The 17,184-nt window shown below is 41.6% G+C and overlaps 1 protein-coding gene across 1 annotated transcript in view; it reads left to right on the top strand.

Annotated features, from left to right (window-relative positions):
* Positions 1–3,253: 3,253 nt before the first annotated feature.
* Positions 3,254–17,184, top strand: part of MYO5C (myosin VC) — a gene marked incomplete at both ends in the record, with an annotated part of 29,047 nt that continues 15,116 nt past the window's right edge. Inside the window, 21 exons of the mRNA XM_079541047.1 lie at positions 3,254–3,280; positions 4,561–4,671; positions 5,330–5,495; positions 5,821–5,965; positions 6,442–6,598; positions 7,136–7,279; positions 8,151–8,232; positions 8,795–8,902; positions 9,431–9,537; positions 10,072–10,337; positions 10,865–10,946; positions 11,189–11,329; positions 11,594–11,719; positions 11,925–12,008; positions 12,779–12,913; positions 13,237–13,334; positions 14,576–14,662; positions 14,749–14,860; positions 15,533–15,744; positions 16,363–16,528; positions 16,901–17,047. Coding sequence (XP_079397173.1) covers positions 3,254–3,280; positions 4,561–4,671; positions 5,330–5,495; positions 5,821–5,965; positions 6,442–6,598; positions 7,136–7,279; positions 8,151–8,232; positions 8,795–8,902; positions 9,431–9,537; positions 10,072–10,337; positions 10,865–10,946; positions 11,189–11,329; positions 11,594–11,719; positions 11,925–12,008; positions 12,779–12,913; positions 13,237–13,334; positions 14,576–14,662; positions 14,749–14,860; positions 15,533–15,744; positions 16,363–16,528; positions 16,901–17,047 — 2,703 coding nt within the window. The remainder of the gene's footprint in view (positions 3,281–4,560; positions 4,672–5,329; positions 5,496–5,820; positions 5,966–6,441; positions 6,599–7,135; positions 7,280–8,150; positions 8,233–8,794; positions 8,903–9,430; positions 9,538–10,071; positions 10,338–10,864; positions 10,947–11,188; positions 11,330–11,593; positions 11,720–11,924; positions 12,009–12,778; positions 12,914–13,236; positions 13,335–14,575; positions 14,663–14,748; positions 14,861–15,532; positions 15,745–16,362; positions 16,529–16,900; positions 17,048–17,184) is intronic.

Genomic DNA, 17,184 nt, shown 5'->3' with positions numbered 1-17,184 from the left:
TAAAGGAAAATGGTAACTAAGCACAAGTAGTACACTGGAAATTACATGTTTAGAGGTTGTTGTTTTTTTGCTTTGCTTTTTTTTTTTTTTTTTTTTTTTTAAGTAGTTATCTGAGAATACAGAATCTTGAAGCAGATTATCAGAAATGAGTCATGATTTTTGTATTTATTTAGATTTTGTAGCACATCCAATGTTTTTCTTTGTAGACCCCAGAGATGACAGTGGGTATTTTCAGTATAACGTATTTTGTTGCCACCTCTAAAAAAAACAGAAACCTTAAGAATATGTACGTATGTTTTCCTTCATATTTGTATTTGAGAGGAAAAGCTCACAGAAAGCTTCTGCGGAGGTGCAGGACTCGTTCCTTGGAAGGTTGGCCAGCAGAGGCACAAAGTACGCCTTGACTCTGATGCTGTCACTGACTGCCATTGGTGCTGATGTAATGGTTGGAGATCCAGAGCACGTAATGAGAAACAGAGTTAACTGGGATCTCACACATCCAATCGGCAGGGTTTTCTGTCTCACACTCCTCGGATGTGTTACAGAATTCACATTTCACAACGTGCCGCATGTGGGCAGAGGCCCTCCGTGAGGTTCCAACCCTGAATTTACAACGTGCCCTTTGTGGTGTGCGGCTCAAATACACGTGGGGAAAAAAGAGACACTCACATTACTCTGTTGCATTGTGCAATATTTTTTATCTATTATAAAAATTAGCAACTTAGCATTAAAAATATTGAGGAATAGTCCAGAGGTACACTATTAGTCAGTTTGGTACTTAGTGTCTGCCTGCAAACTCACAGAAAAAAGACTGCTTCCAGGCAGACAGAAACGTTTCAGCCATGTTTGACCTGGGAGGCAGACATACTGCTGATGCGGCTGCTAAATGGGGCACAAAGGCAGCCTGAACTTTGGCAGTCTCATCTAAAGATGCTCAGGTTGTCTTATTTTCAGAGGCGTAAAACCCATGCTGTGTTTGATGGGCCATGCCAACGTTTGCACGAACTGAATATTTCATTGCACAGATATTTGGAATGATCCTTGCTGATGGTTTCGGTTGTCTTTCCACGCATGGTACACCACACACTTTTTTTTTTAATATTACTTGATTTCTGAACTACATCTGCTGCTGAGTGGCTCCAAGTAAGATCTAATGTACTAGCAGTGGGGTATGGTGGCTTTCAGACTTTAGGGTACTGTACTTGAGAGAATGTAATGGGAAGGCCTTCAACATCCAAGGTAGGGAGGACAATATATCACAACGTGCTGACCTACACAATTTTCTCCTTATTGGAAAGCATAGAGATTGGCATTACAGTATGCTCATACTGTCTATCAGGAAACGTATCCACTACGTAAGCATTGGTGTATTAAAACGTATGCCTAACTGTATTTTTGTTGATTTCTAAAGTTTGTTTACCTGTAAAAAGCCTTACTGTATCTGTTTCCTTAAGAAAGTAGTGGTTAGTAATTTATAGATGTTATCCTTGAACTCAGTGGTTTGACTGGTATTACTTTTATATCACGTTAAAAGTAGATGCTGCTCAACATGTTTGGAAGGAAACTACTTTGGGGTTGGAAAAGATGTGTAATTGGTAAATCATCTACTATTTTACCTGGCAGTATTTTACACGCACTTTTCAGAAGTAAAATTTTAGTGTCAGTGTATAATGTAACTTTCACCTTAGGACTAATATCTCTTTAACCATTGAACAGGATGCAGAGTTATTTGAACAACTATTTTTTTTCCTTTGAATCATGGTTATGTTCTTTTCATGTGGACATATCTTTTATATTTTAATTTATTATCTATTGCTATAGTAGATTCTATTGGATGCTGGAAAAAAACAATTCTCAAAGAGCCCTTAGAATGATATAGAGTTATTCTAGAGATTTTGCACAATTACCTCATTCTGTTTGGTGTACCTTTCTTCCAGTGATCGTTTTATTCGATGCTTAGCACACGGTCTTCTATCCAAATTGTGAAAATTGTTTCTCAGACTTCAATCTGGGATGGAACACGAAAGTGCTTAAGTCCATTAAATGTGAATAATCTGTTCTACTTATCAGGAGAACAAAGTGGGATCAATCTCAGCGTTGAAAAGTGGGCTGATGAGCAGTAACGTCTGTTCCTAACTCGGAAACACCAGCATTTGCAATGGGAAGGTCTCTGATTTAAACTGAACGCATTTCAAATACCATACAAGTACTAGGAGTAAACACGTTGGTTTTTTTTTAAGATGCCCAGGCTTCACCTGGTAAATCAAAGCCTTGAAACACAGATTTTCACTCAATACCACTACAGTACATAGATGAAACCAAAACCTTGTCAGAATGACCTGAGCTCTGATCTGTCGTAGTGTCCGATGTTGTACTTAGTAAATGTATGCATCATAAAAGCTGTAGCCTAATAGCTATCACTGGAAAACGTCCAAATAAAAATACAGCTGTAAGATTTACTGTGGTTGTGGGGCGTTTGTTTGTTTATTCATTCGGGTCTGTTTGTTTGTTTCTGAGCAGGTGGCTGTCAGGCTTTTGGCTGAGCTGTGCCCTGGTCTGGTATTAAATGGGGAGGTTGGTGGCCCTGCATGTGGCAGCGGGGTTGGAGATTCACGATCCTTGAGGTCCCTTCCAACCCCGGCCACTCTGTGACTCTGCTCGGTGCTCAGCTCTTGCTGGGGGTTGCAGCTGTGCCTCCTGCCGGCTGCCCGGAGCTCCCGGCGAGCCTTCACGGAGGAGAGGCAGCAATCATCAGCCCAAACCAAGTGCTGTACTTATTCAAATCCTCCTCCTCGTAAATAATATTTGCATACGCTACCTGTATACGAACCTATTCGTTCTATTTTCTAATCCTAGAGTAATCCTTGGTGGCGTTTTGTAGCGAGCTGATTCTTGTTCTCGTTGGTTTTCCTTATTCCGGAGGGGCGGGCTGCTGTGCGGGCATTCCTCATTCTCAGCTCCTCAAGCTCTACTCCAGGAGCCCTCGAGGCACAGCGCCCGCACGTCGTCACCGAGCTTACCCGTTCCCCCTGAAATCACACACCTGCGTTCCCCGTACCGCCCAACACACACGCGTTTAAGGATGCCTTAACACACGGCGACCGCTGCGGGAGCTATCGGTGAGCCCGAGCTCGGCCAGGTGAGCGGCGTGGCAGCCTCGGGGCGCGCTCCTCCCCGGGGCAGGGCGGGGATCCGGACGGCGCGGCCCGGGGCGGGCGGAGGAGCGGTCGGCCGTCCCGGCAAAGCTGCGCCCATGGCGCTGGCCGAGCTGTACACGCAGGTGAGCGGGGCACTGCGAGGGGGGCGGCCCGAGGGGGGCTGCCGGGGGCGGCTCGTGCAGCCATGTCAGGTAGCGATAAAGTTGGCCGAAGCGGAGGCGGAGTCGCTTCGGGTCCCCGCGCGGTGCCGGGGGGCGCCGCTTCTCTTTCTCGCTGCTTCAGCGTGTGTTTTCTGAGCGTGGCTGTACGGGTTTGGGAGTTAATCTAGCGCCCTTCCTCCTTAGCGCGGCTGGGGCAGCGCTTCCCACTTTTCACGTCGTCGGCTGCGCGGCGTTGTGGGGTGGAGCTGTTTGCTTAACTCCGAATAACAAACAAGGGGCGAAATCGCAGCCCCGTCGACCTCCTCTCTCCTATCGCCCATCCGGGTGCCGTCCCAGCCCCGCTTTGCCTTTCGCTGCGCCGCGCGAGCCCCGCTGCGGACGGCCGTGCCGGGGGAGCGGGGCGGTGCGGGAATGCAGCGTTTACCTGCGGGGCAGCGCCGCGCTGCCTGTTTGCCAATGGAGGCTCCTGCCTCCACCGCGGGGCGGTTCCCGATGGATCGGTGCTGCTCTGACCTGCTTGTCGTCGGCGGCTGTGACCCGCTGCGGTCCGTTCGCTGACTCGTAAACGTGCCCTGTTCTGCTGAGGGTCTTTGGTTCAGGTGTTCTTGATGCGTGAAATGGCAGCAAAGAATTCTGTGTAACAGCTGTGGTTAGGTACGTATGTGCCTTTAAAAGCCAGGACTGTGCAGGAATGACGCAGAGATCAGCTTGTCCGTCAGTAAGCACCTCTCCTATGAAGACCAGCTGAGGGAGCCGGGTTTGTTAAGCCGTGTTCAGCGACCCCATATCGGCCTTCCAGTACTCAAATGGAGCTTGTAGGCAGGAGGGAAATGAACTTTTTACACGGGTAGATAGTGGTGGGATAAGGGGAAATGGATTTAAACTAAAAGGGGGGAGATTTGGGTTACATGTTCCAGGGAAAGTTTTCAATGAGAGATGGTGAGTTGGTGGCACAGGCTGTGAGTGCCCCATCCCTGGAGATGTAGATGCCAAATAGGAGTAGAATGAGTACCTGTGAGATTGACTCTGTTCTCTCACTCTCTGTTTTCTCTTTTCTCTTTCACAAAGAATAAGTAAAGCACAGTGGTATACCCCAGTGAAACGGTCAGAACAAAGAGTGATCCCACAGAGTCCTGGCGTCCATGGCACCATTTAGGCTGCTTTTGCTCGAGAACTGCCTTTTTGTAGTCTGGTGCTACAGCAGTAGCTGAGCTGGCTGCTGTCTTGTTTTTCTCTTTCAGTACAACAGGGTTTGGATTCCTGATAGCGAAGAAGTCTGGCAGTCTGCAGAAATCACAAAAGACTACAAAGCAGGAGACCGTTTTCTCCATGTGCAATTAGAAGATGGAACTGTAAGGAGAGCAGCCTTAATTGCTGTGGGATTTGCTGTGTAGAAACATAGGGCGCACCAGGTCTATATGAATTGTTCCTACTTCCCTTTGTGCCAGCTGTGCAGTGACCAGAATTTAATCATTCAGAAAGCTGTACTGTAAATATCTATTGCCTAAAAATATCTGCATTCCTGCTGCCTCTGTCACATTAGTATATAAGACTGATATTGAAGTATAAAGATGACTTTGGAAACAAGTAAAAACTCATTCTTGAAGTAAATCAGAAGAGCAAGGCAAGAATAATTCCTCTCACAGAGGCAGCTGCTGACTTTCTTTCCCCTAAAGTTATTGCTTTATGGAAGAACTCTTACTTTTGGTCTCTGTGTCCTGTACTGATGTAGTATTTTGAAATAGGACATCTGTATTTCTGCACTGCTGTTCTGTAAGCCCAAATATTAAAGAAAAGTGGTGTGCATTTTTAATAATAAAAAAATAACAAAATCACTGTCTTACTTTCATGACCCTCTGCACCTTATGTTCAGTGAGATGTATGGAACTGATGGAAGCAAAGATCAGACAGTGCTCCATCAACCCTGTACCTACATGTAGAGATACCAGATCCATTTGTACGTAAGCAAGCGATGAATGTTGTGCCATTTCCAGTCCTTTCTGCTTGCAGGAGCTCGATTACCCTGTTGATCCATCTGCTTTGCCACCTCTGAGAAATCCTGACATCCTCGTTGGTGAAAATGACCTGACAGCACTCAGCTACCTCCACGAACCCGCTGTTCTGCACAATCTTAAAGTCCGTTTTGTGGAGTCTCGGCTCATCTACACCTACAGTGGTAAGCAAAGTCAACTGCAAGGCTTAAAAAAGCACAGTAAGATTGGCTTACCTGACCTACTGGGTGGCAGCCCAGCTCCACAGGTTGGAGCTGCGTGGTCTTTAAGGTTCCCTCCAACCCAAATCATTCTGTGATTAGTTTGCAGTGTGATGTGAGTAGCGTTTTCCTCAAGCGCCTTTTAATTCGTTCAGTGGAGATTTGTATGAGTGTACAATCGTTTGTTGATCAGAATATTATACTGGGTTTAGAAAATATTGTAATCATTGCTACCACTTTTCACTGCACTAATCTGTGTTTTCCTTTTGTTTTGTGCGCTTGGTTGCAGGAATAATTTTGGTTGCAATAAATCCCTACAAGCAGTTGCCAATATATGGAGATGCTATTATCCATGCGTATAGTGGGCAAAACATGGGGGACATGGATCCTCATATATTTGCTGTGGCAGAAGAGGCATACAAGCAAATGGCAAGGTTCAGTGTGCTGTTTTACTTCTATAAATAACACTTAGTCAGTTAATTGTAATTTGGGTTAACTGTATGCGTGCCATTGGCTATTGTGAATATCTCTGAATGCGTAACTTAACTAAACTAGAGAAGGAATAATTCCTCCACTAGCTGAGGAACTTTGGAGTTGGAACTAAATGATCTTTGAAGTCCCTTCCAATGCAGGCAATTCCATGATTCTTTGATTTCTATAACTTGGAACCATTTTCATTGCTGACAAGGGCCAAAACTGTCATAGCTGTGTGAGTAGCAGTGACATTGGCCTAGAGATTACAGCCAAAGAGGTGTGAAACAGAGGAGCAGATGAAAGGTGGAACTCGTATGAGTTGACTGCAGTTGTGTTTTCATACCTTTGTTTCATATGTTTAACTCTTTCATATATTTGCATATATTTACATGCATTTTAGACACTTCTGCTTTAAACTCTGATTATTTGGTTTTAGAAATAGCAAGAATCAATCTATTATAGTCAGTGGAGAATCGGGAGCTGGAAAGACTGTGTCTGCAAGATACACTATGAGGTACTTTGCCACCGTGAGTAAGTCAAGCAGCAATGCACATGTGGAGGATAAAGTTTTGGCATCCAATCCGATAACCGAGGTAAACTTCAGAGAGCAGCTGTCAAATCTGTACTTATTGAGGAGAGGATTCCAAGAGCTGCTCAGCATCTCTGTTTGAAATCACGGGGGCTCTTTAGTAGGTGACTTAGATATCTACGTTAGAAATTGAACCTTTGAATGTTCCTGATGGGAAGAGATGGTCGGGCCAGGAGCACTGATGTTCTGCCCAATTTGCCAGCAGCCCTCTGCAGGCACTGGGATGCAAAAGTTTGATCTGACCACATCCTGTTAAATAGACGATAGCACAAAAATATTGAACAACTTGTTTTTATTAGTTGGAGTAGAAAATGGCTCAGGTGGGGGGATGTGTTTCTCATTCTCTATCTTTACGTGCCATTATATTCTTTGAGACTTATTTTCAAACTTGAGCCTTAAAACCCAAATCTCACGGCCGAATGCTGGGATTGATTCTTGAGGATCTGAGATTTTAGCAACTTGCGGTCGGGTCACGTTTTGAGAAATTTATTTTTATGAAATAGATGGGTAAAACAGACTGTGCAAGTCGATAATTTTGTAGGCTGTTGGCAATGCAAAAACCACACGGAATGATAACAGCAGTCGGTTTGGAAAATACACTGAAATCAGTTTTGATCCAAGTTACCGAATCATTGGAGCCAACATGAGGACGTACCTGCTGGAGAAATCCAGAGTTGTCTTCCAGGTGGGCAAAATGAGAAGACTCAGTGTCAATGTAGCTACTAATCTTTTGGCTCTGCTGGTTTCATATAGAAAATATGAAAAGATAAAATAGATATGTGAAGTTTTACGTAGTATGTCTAATAAGCACGTGATTTCTTTTTTCATAGGAGCTAACCTCGTTTAAAGCAGGAAAGTAATTTGTTCCGTATGCTTCCTTATGCTGAGTGGAGGACATATTTCAGGAGCAATTCCCTGTGGCAGTGCCAGAAGTATTTGCAGAATCTCTGAATTTCAGTCACAATAATGGCATGTGCCAGTTGTGTCTGGAAAGAGGCAGAGTTGGTGGAGCACAGCGATTCTGTGGTCAAAGCTGGCTGAAAATTTATAAGGCCAGGGCTTATCATGTGTGACCCATTGCAGTGTTCAGAGCATAATCAGGATAATCTACTCAGGAAAGCATTAATTTTATGAAGCTGCCTTTGTGACATTTCAGCAGTATTTTAGTAGTACTGTAGTTTTTAAGTACTATGAAAAATCCTTCTTTGAATCTTCTCCCTGAATGGTGGGTCACAGCGTTTTGTGAATGGCTGCGGGGCGGTGCTGCAGCTGGACTAAGCTGCTCTTCCTGGTGTTTTCAGTTCTTATTAGTAGGTGGTTTTTCAGGCAGAAGGAATCGTATCAACAGCTCAGCAAATGGTCATGGAAAAATATTATACTTGAATGTATCGCTTTCAGAACTCTTGCTGAAGTTGAAAGTGTGATATTTGAATTTGGGGCAATTGCTTTGCTTTGTGTTGTGGTTGTATTTAGCCTTCTTGTATTGCCATCGTTTTACAGCAGTTCAGTATTGAACGTTTTTCTTCTGTAATGCTTTGTTTTGTTTTCATTTGCAGTCAGAGAATGAGAGAAATTACCATATATTTTATCAGCTCTGCGCATCTGCTATGCAACCTGAATTCAAGCATCTTAAGTTGGGTAGGTCTCAGGAAAATGAGCTCCTCTTCCCCTTTGCAGTGTATTATATCAAAAACTGCATTTTCCAAAGCTAGCACTTCAAGTGCTTTGTATCATAAATCTCACAGACTTACAACTAGATGCAGCTAGTAAGTCTGCTTGTATTAAACGTGGTAGCAAATCACTTGGAACTTGAATGCTGCATTATCAAGTGCCTTTGAAAATATTGTTGTAGTATTTTTTGTGGTGGCAGGTGCTATTATGACAATGTGGGGGCTTGATTCATTTACCCAGGGAGAAGCTTTAATGCCACCTGGGAGAATGAAATGTTGGCTATACGCTTCATCTTCACGTCTTCGTTCCTGTTTGCTTGTTGGATCAACTACTGAGATTGCTAGGAGTTAGGAATGCTAGTTTGTGTCAATTAAACTGAGTTGTGCACACGGATTTCTCTCCAAAGGAGGGGACCTCCAGCTCACTGCATCGGATAGCACTGTCAATTTTCTAGTGTTACAAGCCTTTAACAAGTGGCTTTCCCTAGTCTTGAATTTTCCAGCATTATGAGTTTTGCTTTTACCTCTAGGAAGCGCGGAAGAATTTAACTACACGAGAATGGGTGGCAGTACGACTATTGAAGGAGTTGATGACAGAGCAAATATGATTGAGACTCAGAAGACATTTGCCTTACTGGGTAACCTCTTGAGGATACCTACTCTCTCTATATACGTTCTTTTTTTGAAATGAACAAAGGTGGATTATATCTCACATGTTAATATTTTTTGTCATTATTACTAATTTTTTCCCCCTTAATACCCTGTCCTTTACACTGTTAGCCTGCTTTAAAAGCACTAGGCAAGTACAAGTGACTGCTAGCCATTTGGTATTCATTGTTAATCATCAAAAACACTAAGGGCTGAGGTCTGCTTGGCCACTGAGCTAACATACTGCAAAAGAAATAGAATTAGAAACTTCCTTAGCACTAACATGGCTTATGTGAAGACCATATGAGACTAGCTGGCACTGGTAGGCATACAGGAATTTATGTCTAATCTGTTACTGAATCAGACAGGCTGAACCAAAGCTTTTCACAGTAGTCTGCAGGGATGCTATACAACTACTGACTACACAACAAAGCGGGTAATGCAGCATTGTGCTATTTTAATTCATTCTACTGTATTTGAATATTTGAAATAATCAGGAATTGATTTATTTTTTTTAGGTCTGAAAGAGGATTTTCAGATGGATGTTTTTAAAACGCTGGCAGCAATCCTACACCTAGGCAACTTGGAAATAACAGCAGTTGGAGATGAGAGGTCATCCGTCAATGTAAGGAATTAACTCACTCAGATACTAGCATTTTCTTTTCTACTCTGTGCCAAAAGGCCTTTAGCAATGTTTTTCTCAGTTCTGGGGCTCAGAGCGGCATTAGATCTGGTATACTGAACTTGGGAGATTTATCTATCTTTGTGTACAAAATGAGTATTCGTGTGATACCTACTTCTACCTTGCTGTTGTTGATAGAGCCTTTGGGGACTACTTGCAAGATAAAGGGAACAACATGGTCACAACAGCTTGGAGTGTGTTTCAGCAGACTATGCTGAATGTAAAGGAATGACATCTAAACATAGAGTAACTTATTCTTGCAATGTCTGTGTCCAGTGCACTTTGTCCAGCCTAAGGTTTTATTTCCTATGTCATTTGCTCTATCCACTGTCACTTGTTTTAATGCTTCTCAGTGTTTTGCCAGGCTAAGTGAACAGAAAATAAAACCTGTATCTTGATGTCAGTAGTGCCAGGATTTCCCTGTTTAGACAACATTTAAGGCATTAAATGTAATAATATTTGTTATCTTCTGTAAAGCTGGAAGACAATCATCTCAATATATTCTGTGAGCTTCTGGAATTAAACAGTGACAAAATGGCACAGTGGTTGTGCCACCGGAAAATTATCACTACTTCAGAGACTGTAATAAAGCCAATGACAAAACTTCAGGCTCTTAATGCAAGGGATGCTTTGGCAAAGAAGATCTACTCTCATTTGTTTGACTTCATTGTGGAAAGAATTAATCAAGCTTTGCAGTTCTCTGGCAAGCAACATACTTTTATTGGTGTTCTGGATATTTATGGGTAAGAATGTTTCTGGAAACAATTTTATTAGATTAGTTAAGCTTCTGTAAAGTCAGAATCCTTCTATAATCCTTCTATAACTTGAACACAGTTCATTTTCCGTGGGGTTGTGGGTACTTCTTAATTTGTGCTGCTAATAAATCCGCAGTGTTTCATCTACTAAAAGATAGCAGTCGTGAGTTCTTTTGCATCCACAGTAACAGGAATGTTCAGCAAATACAGATATTAGTATCTCACGTGAGTGAGGTTTAAATTTAAATTTTGATTTAATTCTTTGAGTTTTAACTCTGGATTTTTATTTTTTTTAGCTCTGTCATCTTCAATAACATTATGTTCCAGGGAAATCTTGAAATCCCTTAGCAGCCTTCATTAAGATTATGGCTATTAAATTTTTGTAGAATGATTAGACTGGTTCTGAACTCTTACCAGATTATTGCAATCTGTATTGGAATCTGAAGGCTTTTTGTTTTCAATACAATTGCATTGCTTTGTGTTGTTTTGTTTTGTTTTGTTTTTTTACATCTCAGCTTTGAAACATTTGATGTGAACAGTTTTGAACAATTTTGCATCAATTATGCCAATGAAAAACTACAGCAGCAGTTTAACCTGGTATGTTCATATGTTCATTTATTTTTACCTTTTTTTTTTTTTTGTATTATCGTGTTATTGTTCATTGTCTTATTTTGCTTCAGTTTTGAGATTATCAGTTGCATTTACCATTTGGAAATTTGTATTTGAGCAATGGCTATTTCTGCATAACGACTATCCAGTAGTAAGGAAATAAAAAGAGGTATTTTATATATTGTTTCCTTAATTCTAACCTTATGTTTTCATAATTTTCATATATCTAGCATGTCTTTAAACTTGAACAAGAAGAATATATGAAGGAGGATATCCCGTGGACTTTAATAGATTTCTATGACAACCAACCTGTCATTGACCTTATTGAAGCTAAAATGGGAATTTTAGAGCTTTTGGATGAAGAGTGCTTGGTAATGTGAAAATGATTGCATTTATGAACTCATATAAAAATTACAAAACAATATGAACGTTTGTCCTCTGTTTGGTGACTTTAGTTGTATGCTAAGAGCCCAGCAGAAGGTTCTTAGCTAGAAGCTGACTCAGCAGCTCAGTTTCTTTACCATGTGGTCAGTGGGGCACTAGAGCAGTTTAAGCAGAAATGCACTGGGATCCCATTGCTTGGAAAACTCTTTGGAGTGAATTTTGTAAATGTATCTCCCTTCTCTTTTTTACAGTTGCCCCATGGAACAGATGAGAACTGGCTTCAAAAGCTATATAATAATTTTGTCAACAAAAACACGCTCTTTGAAAAGCCGAGGATGTCAAACACGTCTTTCATCATTCAACACTTTGCTGATAAGGTAAACTGTAAAGAGACCAGCTTTATTACACCCTGCTTCTAGCAGAATCTTGTGCAGAAAAGGAACTACTTTGCAGCAGAAATATTAACCACACCTTTTTGAAACTGCTGGGTAATCTTCCTTTAGTGCTTATTGTTGTTCATTTACTGGTAATGCCACCATGTTCATGTGTTGCTGGTGTTCATGATTTCATGCCTTTGCACAGGTAGAATATAAGTGTGAAGGATTTCTGGAAAAAAACAGGGATACGGTGTATGAAGTTTTGATGGAAATTTTGAAAGAGAGCAAGGTTTGTGTTCAATCAGTCATGATTAATTTTCTGTGTATGTGAAGTCAGCAGAATTAATTCAGATCTGATTTTAAGATCTGTACTAAGGATAGGATATATGTTCTTCATAGGTTGGATCGATTAATTTACATCTTAATTTGTAATGAATATTCTTCAGATGCGTATATTGAACATCAAAATCACAATCATTTGCTAGTTACATTACTGTGGGTTTTTATTATCTTCCCCTGGATAGCGTTTTGGAATCCTTGAAACTGAACAGTTCACTAGACTGCAGGGTTTTGTTTTCATAGTCTCTGCATGGCTTTGAAAGGTGGCTTAGCATTAACAGCTGCCTTCGTTTGTTTTTCAGAAGGGATTAAGGAAATGCCAGGGCAGAGAAAACCTCACCTGTCTTATGTGGGCTTGTCTCTTCCCACCTGCTTGCAGGCCCTGCTCCTTTCATGTTCTAGATTTGCTATTAAGAAATTAACTTAATCTGACTAAAACTCATATTCGTAATTTAAATTTGACTTTAAATTTAAAATTGACTAAAACTCATATTCTTAATTTGAATTAAATAGCGTGAGGATAAAAGCTTTCATATGTTTAATTCTTAGTTTCTGTTCAAGTTTGCTTACTTTGAAATGGCCTTTGCAGGCATGCTTCACAGTTGTCAGGTTCTATCTGTGAAGTGCATAGGCGCTCCGTAGCAGGTTTAGGATTGTTGCAGTGTTTCTTTGATTGCTCTTGCTTTGTGGCTCAGTGTGATTCTTTTACCATGCTTCTAGTTTCATCTGTGTGCAAGCTTTTTTCAAGACAATCCAGCACCCATTTCGCCTTTCAGTTCAACTATAAGCATCAAATCTGCAAGACCTGTCCTCAAGTCACCCAACAAGCAGCTCCGGATGACAGTTGGCAGTAAGGTACTGTGTGTACAATGCTGCTCTGCGATGCTCCTACTTTCAGGGTAGTCTGAGACTATGTACTGTATTCTGCTGTTCATTTGGAAGCATCTGATTTCCAGTACAAAACTCAGTGACAATGCTGTTTTCTGAGTATGAGTTTAATTTCAAAGTAGGAGACAATTGGGTGCAATAGGACATAAAGTTTCTCATGTTTGAGATTGAAACCCTAAGAAAATCTCTCAGTGCCCATCCGAAACCTAGCAAAGAATTAAAGAGCTTAAGATTAGACTTACTGAGCTGTAAACATCTCAGCAGCAAAACTGTTGTCTGATCTTTCCTAGTTTCGGAGTTCTTTGTCTCTACTCATGGAGACCCTTAACGCAACCACCCCTCACTACGTGCGATGCATAAAGCCAAACGATGAGAAGCAGCCTTTTGAGTAAGTGTGGTGCTTGCTGAGCTTTTGTCTTGTCTTTAAAATGGAAGTACTTTTATGTTTCACATTAGCTACCTGTTGTTGAGCAGCTTCGTGTATAGAATGTATTTTGCCTTTCAAGATAGGAGAGTAACAGATTTGGAGAGTAACAGCCACTGCGATTTTTTGAGTTTCCCTTTTGTCCACAGAAATATTTATAAGTCAGAGAAGGTCTGAGCAGCACCGAACGTAACTTTGGCCTTTTCACACACGTTTATTTTACTTTAATGTTATAATACAGTCTTGCATGCTAGATAGCTGTGTTTGCATAACTCCTGTGTTCAACCTGATAACCACTAACTGTAAGTGGGAGCTGACCTTGCTGCAGCTGTTGGTTTCTGTGGGCGAACACAAATTAGCTCTCTAGTTTCAGGTGTACAACTTTTAGTTGGAATGTAACGTGCTGACAAGTGAAATACCTGCCATGTATATTCTACATATCTGAGCAGGAAGGAAGAGACCAAGTCTGTGTGTTTCTAAATTAATTTTTAGTAAGATAAGCTCATTTTCGTGGAATTGGACAAAATCTCTCTGTGAAAAATACCTGATGCGTGTCACAGTTTCACTGTCCCTGTACTGAAACCTGATTGTTTTGTGTAATAGCAATAAGATGGAAAATAGCTTGGATAATATAAAGCTATGTCTGAATTAGACTAAAAAAGCATGGAAAGAACAGTGCCACTAAGTGTGAGTCACAGAAATCTCTTTGATGATAATGGATTGATTCTGTAGCACAGTGCTTTGTGCACCTTGGTCCAGAGTTGGAAATGCTCTTTCCGTGCCTTTTGTTGTCAATCTTGAATCAAGATCTATATACACCAATCTTATCTATAATTGGTGTGCTGATGAGTACCTAGAGAGGGTTACTTCCCAATAGACTGCTGAGGAAATTTATTTTTCTGTGTATGTTCTGCACCTCGGCATGATCCTTTGCTTCCTGGTGATGGGAACAGTCATGCTTAACATAGAAAGGAAAAGGACTTATCATGAGACAGAAATAAGGACATTCTTCCCTCTTTTTTGAGGAAGAAAACTTAAATACTCCCTCTTAAGCCCTGAAAAAAGCAAACAGGTAAGATACCGTACAAAATACAGGGAGCCCTTTGTCCTATGAGCAGAAATAGAAATCCAGTTAGTAGAATTGTTACAGTTATTACAGTGTGCCAAGCCTAGCACGAATATAAAGTATAACTCTGCTTTTTTAGGTTTGACTCAAAAAGGGTGGCTCAGCAGCTGCGAGCATGTGGTGTTTTGGAAACCATTCGAATTAGTGCACAGAGCTATCCGTCCAGGTAGGGATTGACAGCAGGTCTCCATATCTCAAAAAAATGTATTTCATTTTTAAAAGAACTGCATTTGCTAACTTTCAATTTTTCAGATGGACTTACATTGAGTTTTTCAGCCGCTACAGCATCCTTATGACACAGCAGGAGCTCTCTTTCAACGATAAGAAACAGATCTGCAAGATTGTTTTGCAGCGGCTTATCCAGGTTGGTGCACACTGCACTGATCCATTGCACTGACACATATGCACTGATCCATTGTGTGTCATATACCATGTTATTAATGAAAAGGCCCTTTTCCCAAGAGTAGTATCCTACTCCTGAAGTAGGAAAGATAACGTTTTCTTTATTGCTGTCTTTCCTGGTTTAGTTTGTCAAACATAGGCTTGTAAGTCAGTAACCTGTTGTTGTGATGCTGAGTCATGACGTGTTCAGAGGCAGATGATTTCACCTCTGTGTGCTTTGTGTGCTCACTTGTCAGAGAGCCTGACTTTAAAAGTTATTTCTTCTGTGAGTTTTTGCTCTCACAGTTCACCGATTCAAGACTAAACGTGCTATAGGGTAATGTTGAGCTCAAGGAACTGCATTCAGTCAAAGGACGTTGCTTTCATGGTGATAAATCCACGATCCTCCTTTTAATCTGAGGCCATTGGAGTCTGAGTTTGGATATTTAGATATTTTGCATTCTGTTTCTTTCCTGTGTATTGGATTTCTCCCTTTGCCACATAGCCTGTCTATAGTGAAAACAGAGAAGATATGCTAATTTGGCAAGATGGTGTCATTTCAGAATGGGTTGGCTAAAGTGGCACTTCATAAAAGGAACAGAGCGTCTTGCCTAGAAAAATAAAAATGCAGTAAATCTACTGTGTTATTTTTCAGGATCCTAACCAGTATCAGTTTGGGAGAACAAAAATTTTCTTCAGAGCAGGACAAGTTGCTTACTTAGAGAAACTGCGCTCAGACAAACTGAGACACGCCTGCATCGTGATCCAGAAGAGCGTTCGGGGCTGGCTGCAGCGCCGCAGGTTCCTGCGCATGAAGCAGGCGGCCGTGACCATCCAGCAGTACTGCCGCGGGCAGCGCGCCGTGCGGTATGCGCTTCTGCCTGATCAGTTCACTGGTTGTTTGGGCGCTCCTGAAGGAGTCCGGAAAGTCAAACTTAGCAAAAGTGCCCAGCGTGAATTTGGAAGTGTGGTTTTTATGTAAAAAATAGCTTGTCCAAATTGTGGGCTTTTTTTTTTTTTTTTTTCTCTTGATTGTAATTATCTTGAAAATGTTCATTTGTTTGGCTGGTTTGAAGAAAGTATTATGGCAGACTCCAGATGTCTCTCAGATTCCTGAGAGGCCTTTTCCATCCAGCCAGGAAACGGTAGCAGTCATCCACAGAGCAGGCGGAGGAGAAAGATAGCTGTATCTAGGCTTTGAAACGTTCAGGAGGGCAGCGTGAGAATAATGGCTAGTGAGAAAAGGTAGGAAAGGTTGTGAGTTGCTCCCCTCCTTGGCACGGCTTCACTTTTGTTATTCTAGACTAGTTCCACTAGTTTCCGTAAGTAAGATTGATGCCTCTGTGTTTCGCTAAAAGGAAATAGTCCTACGTGGTGTTCATTGTCAACCAAACTGTTTTCGTGTGTGTGATTTGTCTGACTGAGGGAAATAAGCATAAAACATCTCATTTGGCCTAAGTAAACATTTTTGTCTTTTGAATTAAGGCAAGCCATAACTGCACAAGCTCTGAAGCAAACATGGGCAGCTATAATTATTCAGAAATACTGCCGAGGTTACCTCGTCCGTAAGCTTTGCCAGCTCATCCAGGTGGCTGCTGTAACAATCCAGGCTTATACCAGAGGATTTCTAGCAAGGAAGAAATACCGGAAGGTACAGCCTATTGCAAAACTCAATTTCAGTAACTGGAAACAGCAATTACTCCACAAGAAAAATGGAGACAAAGGCAGTGATGCCTGTTACTTTTCCTTGCATGTGTTATTCTTCTACTTATTTCTGTACATGTATTGTAATAACACTGACACGCAGTAGCTCAGATCTAAATCTCCTAGCTGTTAAACTGTCTGATTTGTACTTGATGCAGATCACTTAGTGTGATGTGCAGTTGTTCAGGTATGTGTACAGTCTGAATGCCTTGCTATGTTGGTACTTCTGAGAGCACGGAGATGCAGATAGCTTCATGGATAACTGATGTCAGTTGAGCCACAGATAGTTACAGGCAGATGTTCCTGCTTTCTTCCAAAGATGCTTGAAGAACACAAGGCTGTGATCCTTCAGAAATACGCCCGTGCGTGGCTTGCCAGGCGCAGGTTTCAGAACATCCGGCGGTTTGTACTGAACATCCAGCTTTCGTACAGAGTTCAGCGGCTGCAGAAGAAGATAGAAGAGCAGGTGAGGGTGGTCAGTCACTTTATGATTTGTACTAATTTTACAATAAATATTGTATCAGTTTTATTCTGAGCTCTCATGTTGACTGTGGGCTTATGTGAACTACAGTATCAATAGTTTATTTGACAAGACAGAATTTC

The sequence above is a fragment of the Tetrao urogallus genome (genome assembly GCF_951394365.1).
Source record: "Tetrao urogallus genome assembly, chromosome: 11".
In the NCBI taxonomy this organism is placed as follows: Eukaryota; Metazoa; Chordata; class Aves; order Galliformes; family Phasianidae; genus Tetrao; species Tetrao urogallus.
Note: the sequence above shows the minus strand (reverse complement) of the source record. Positions and strands in the feature narration are given on the sequence as shown.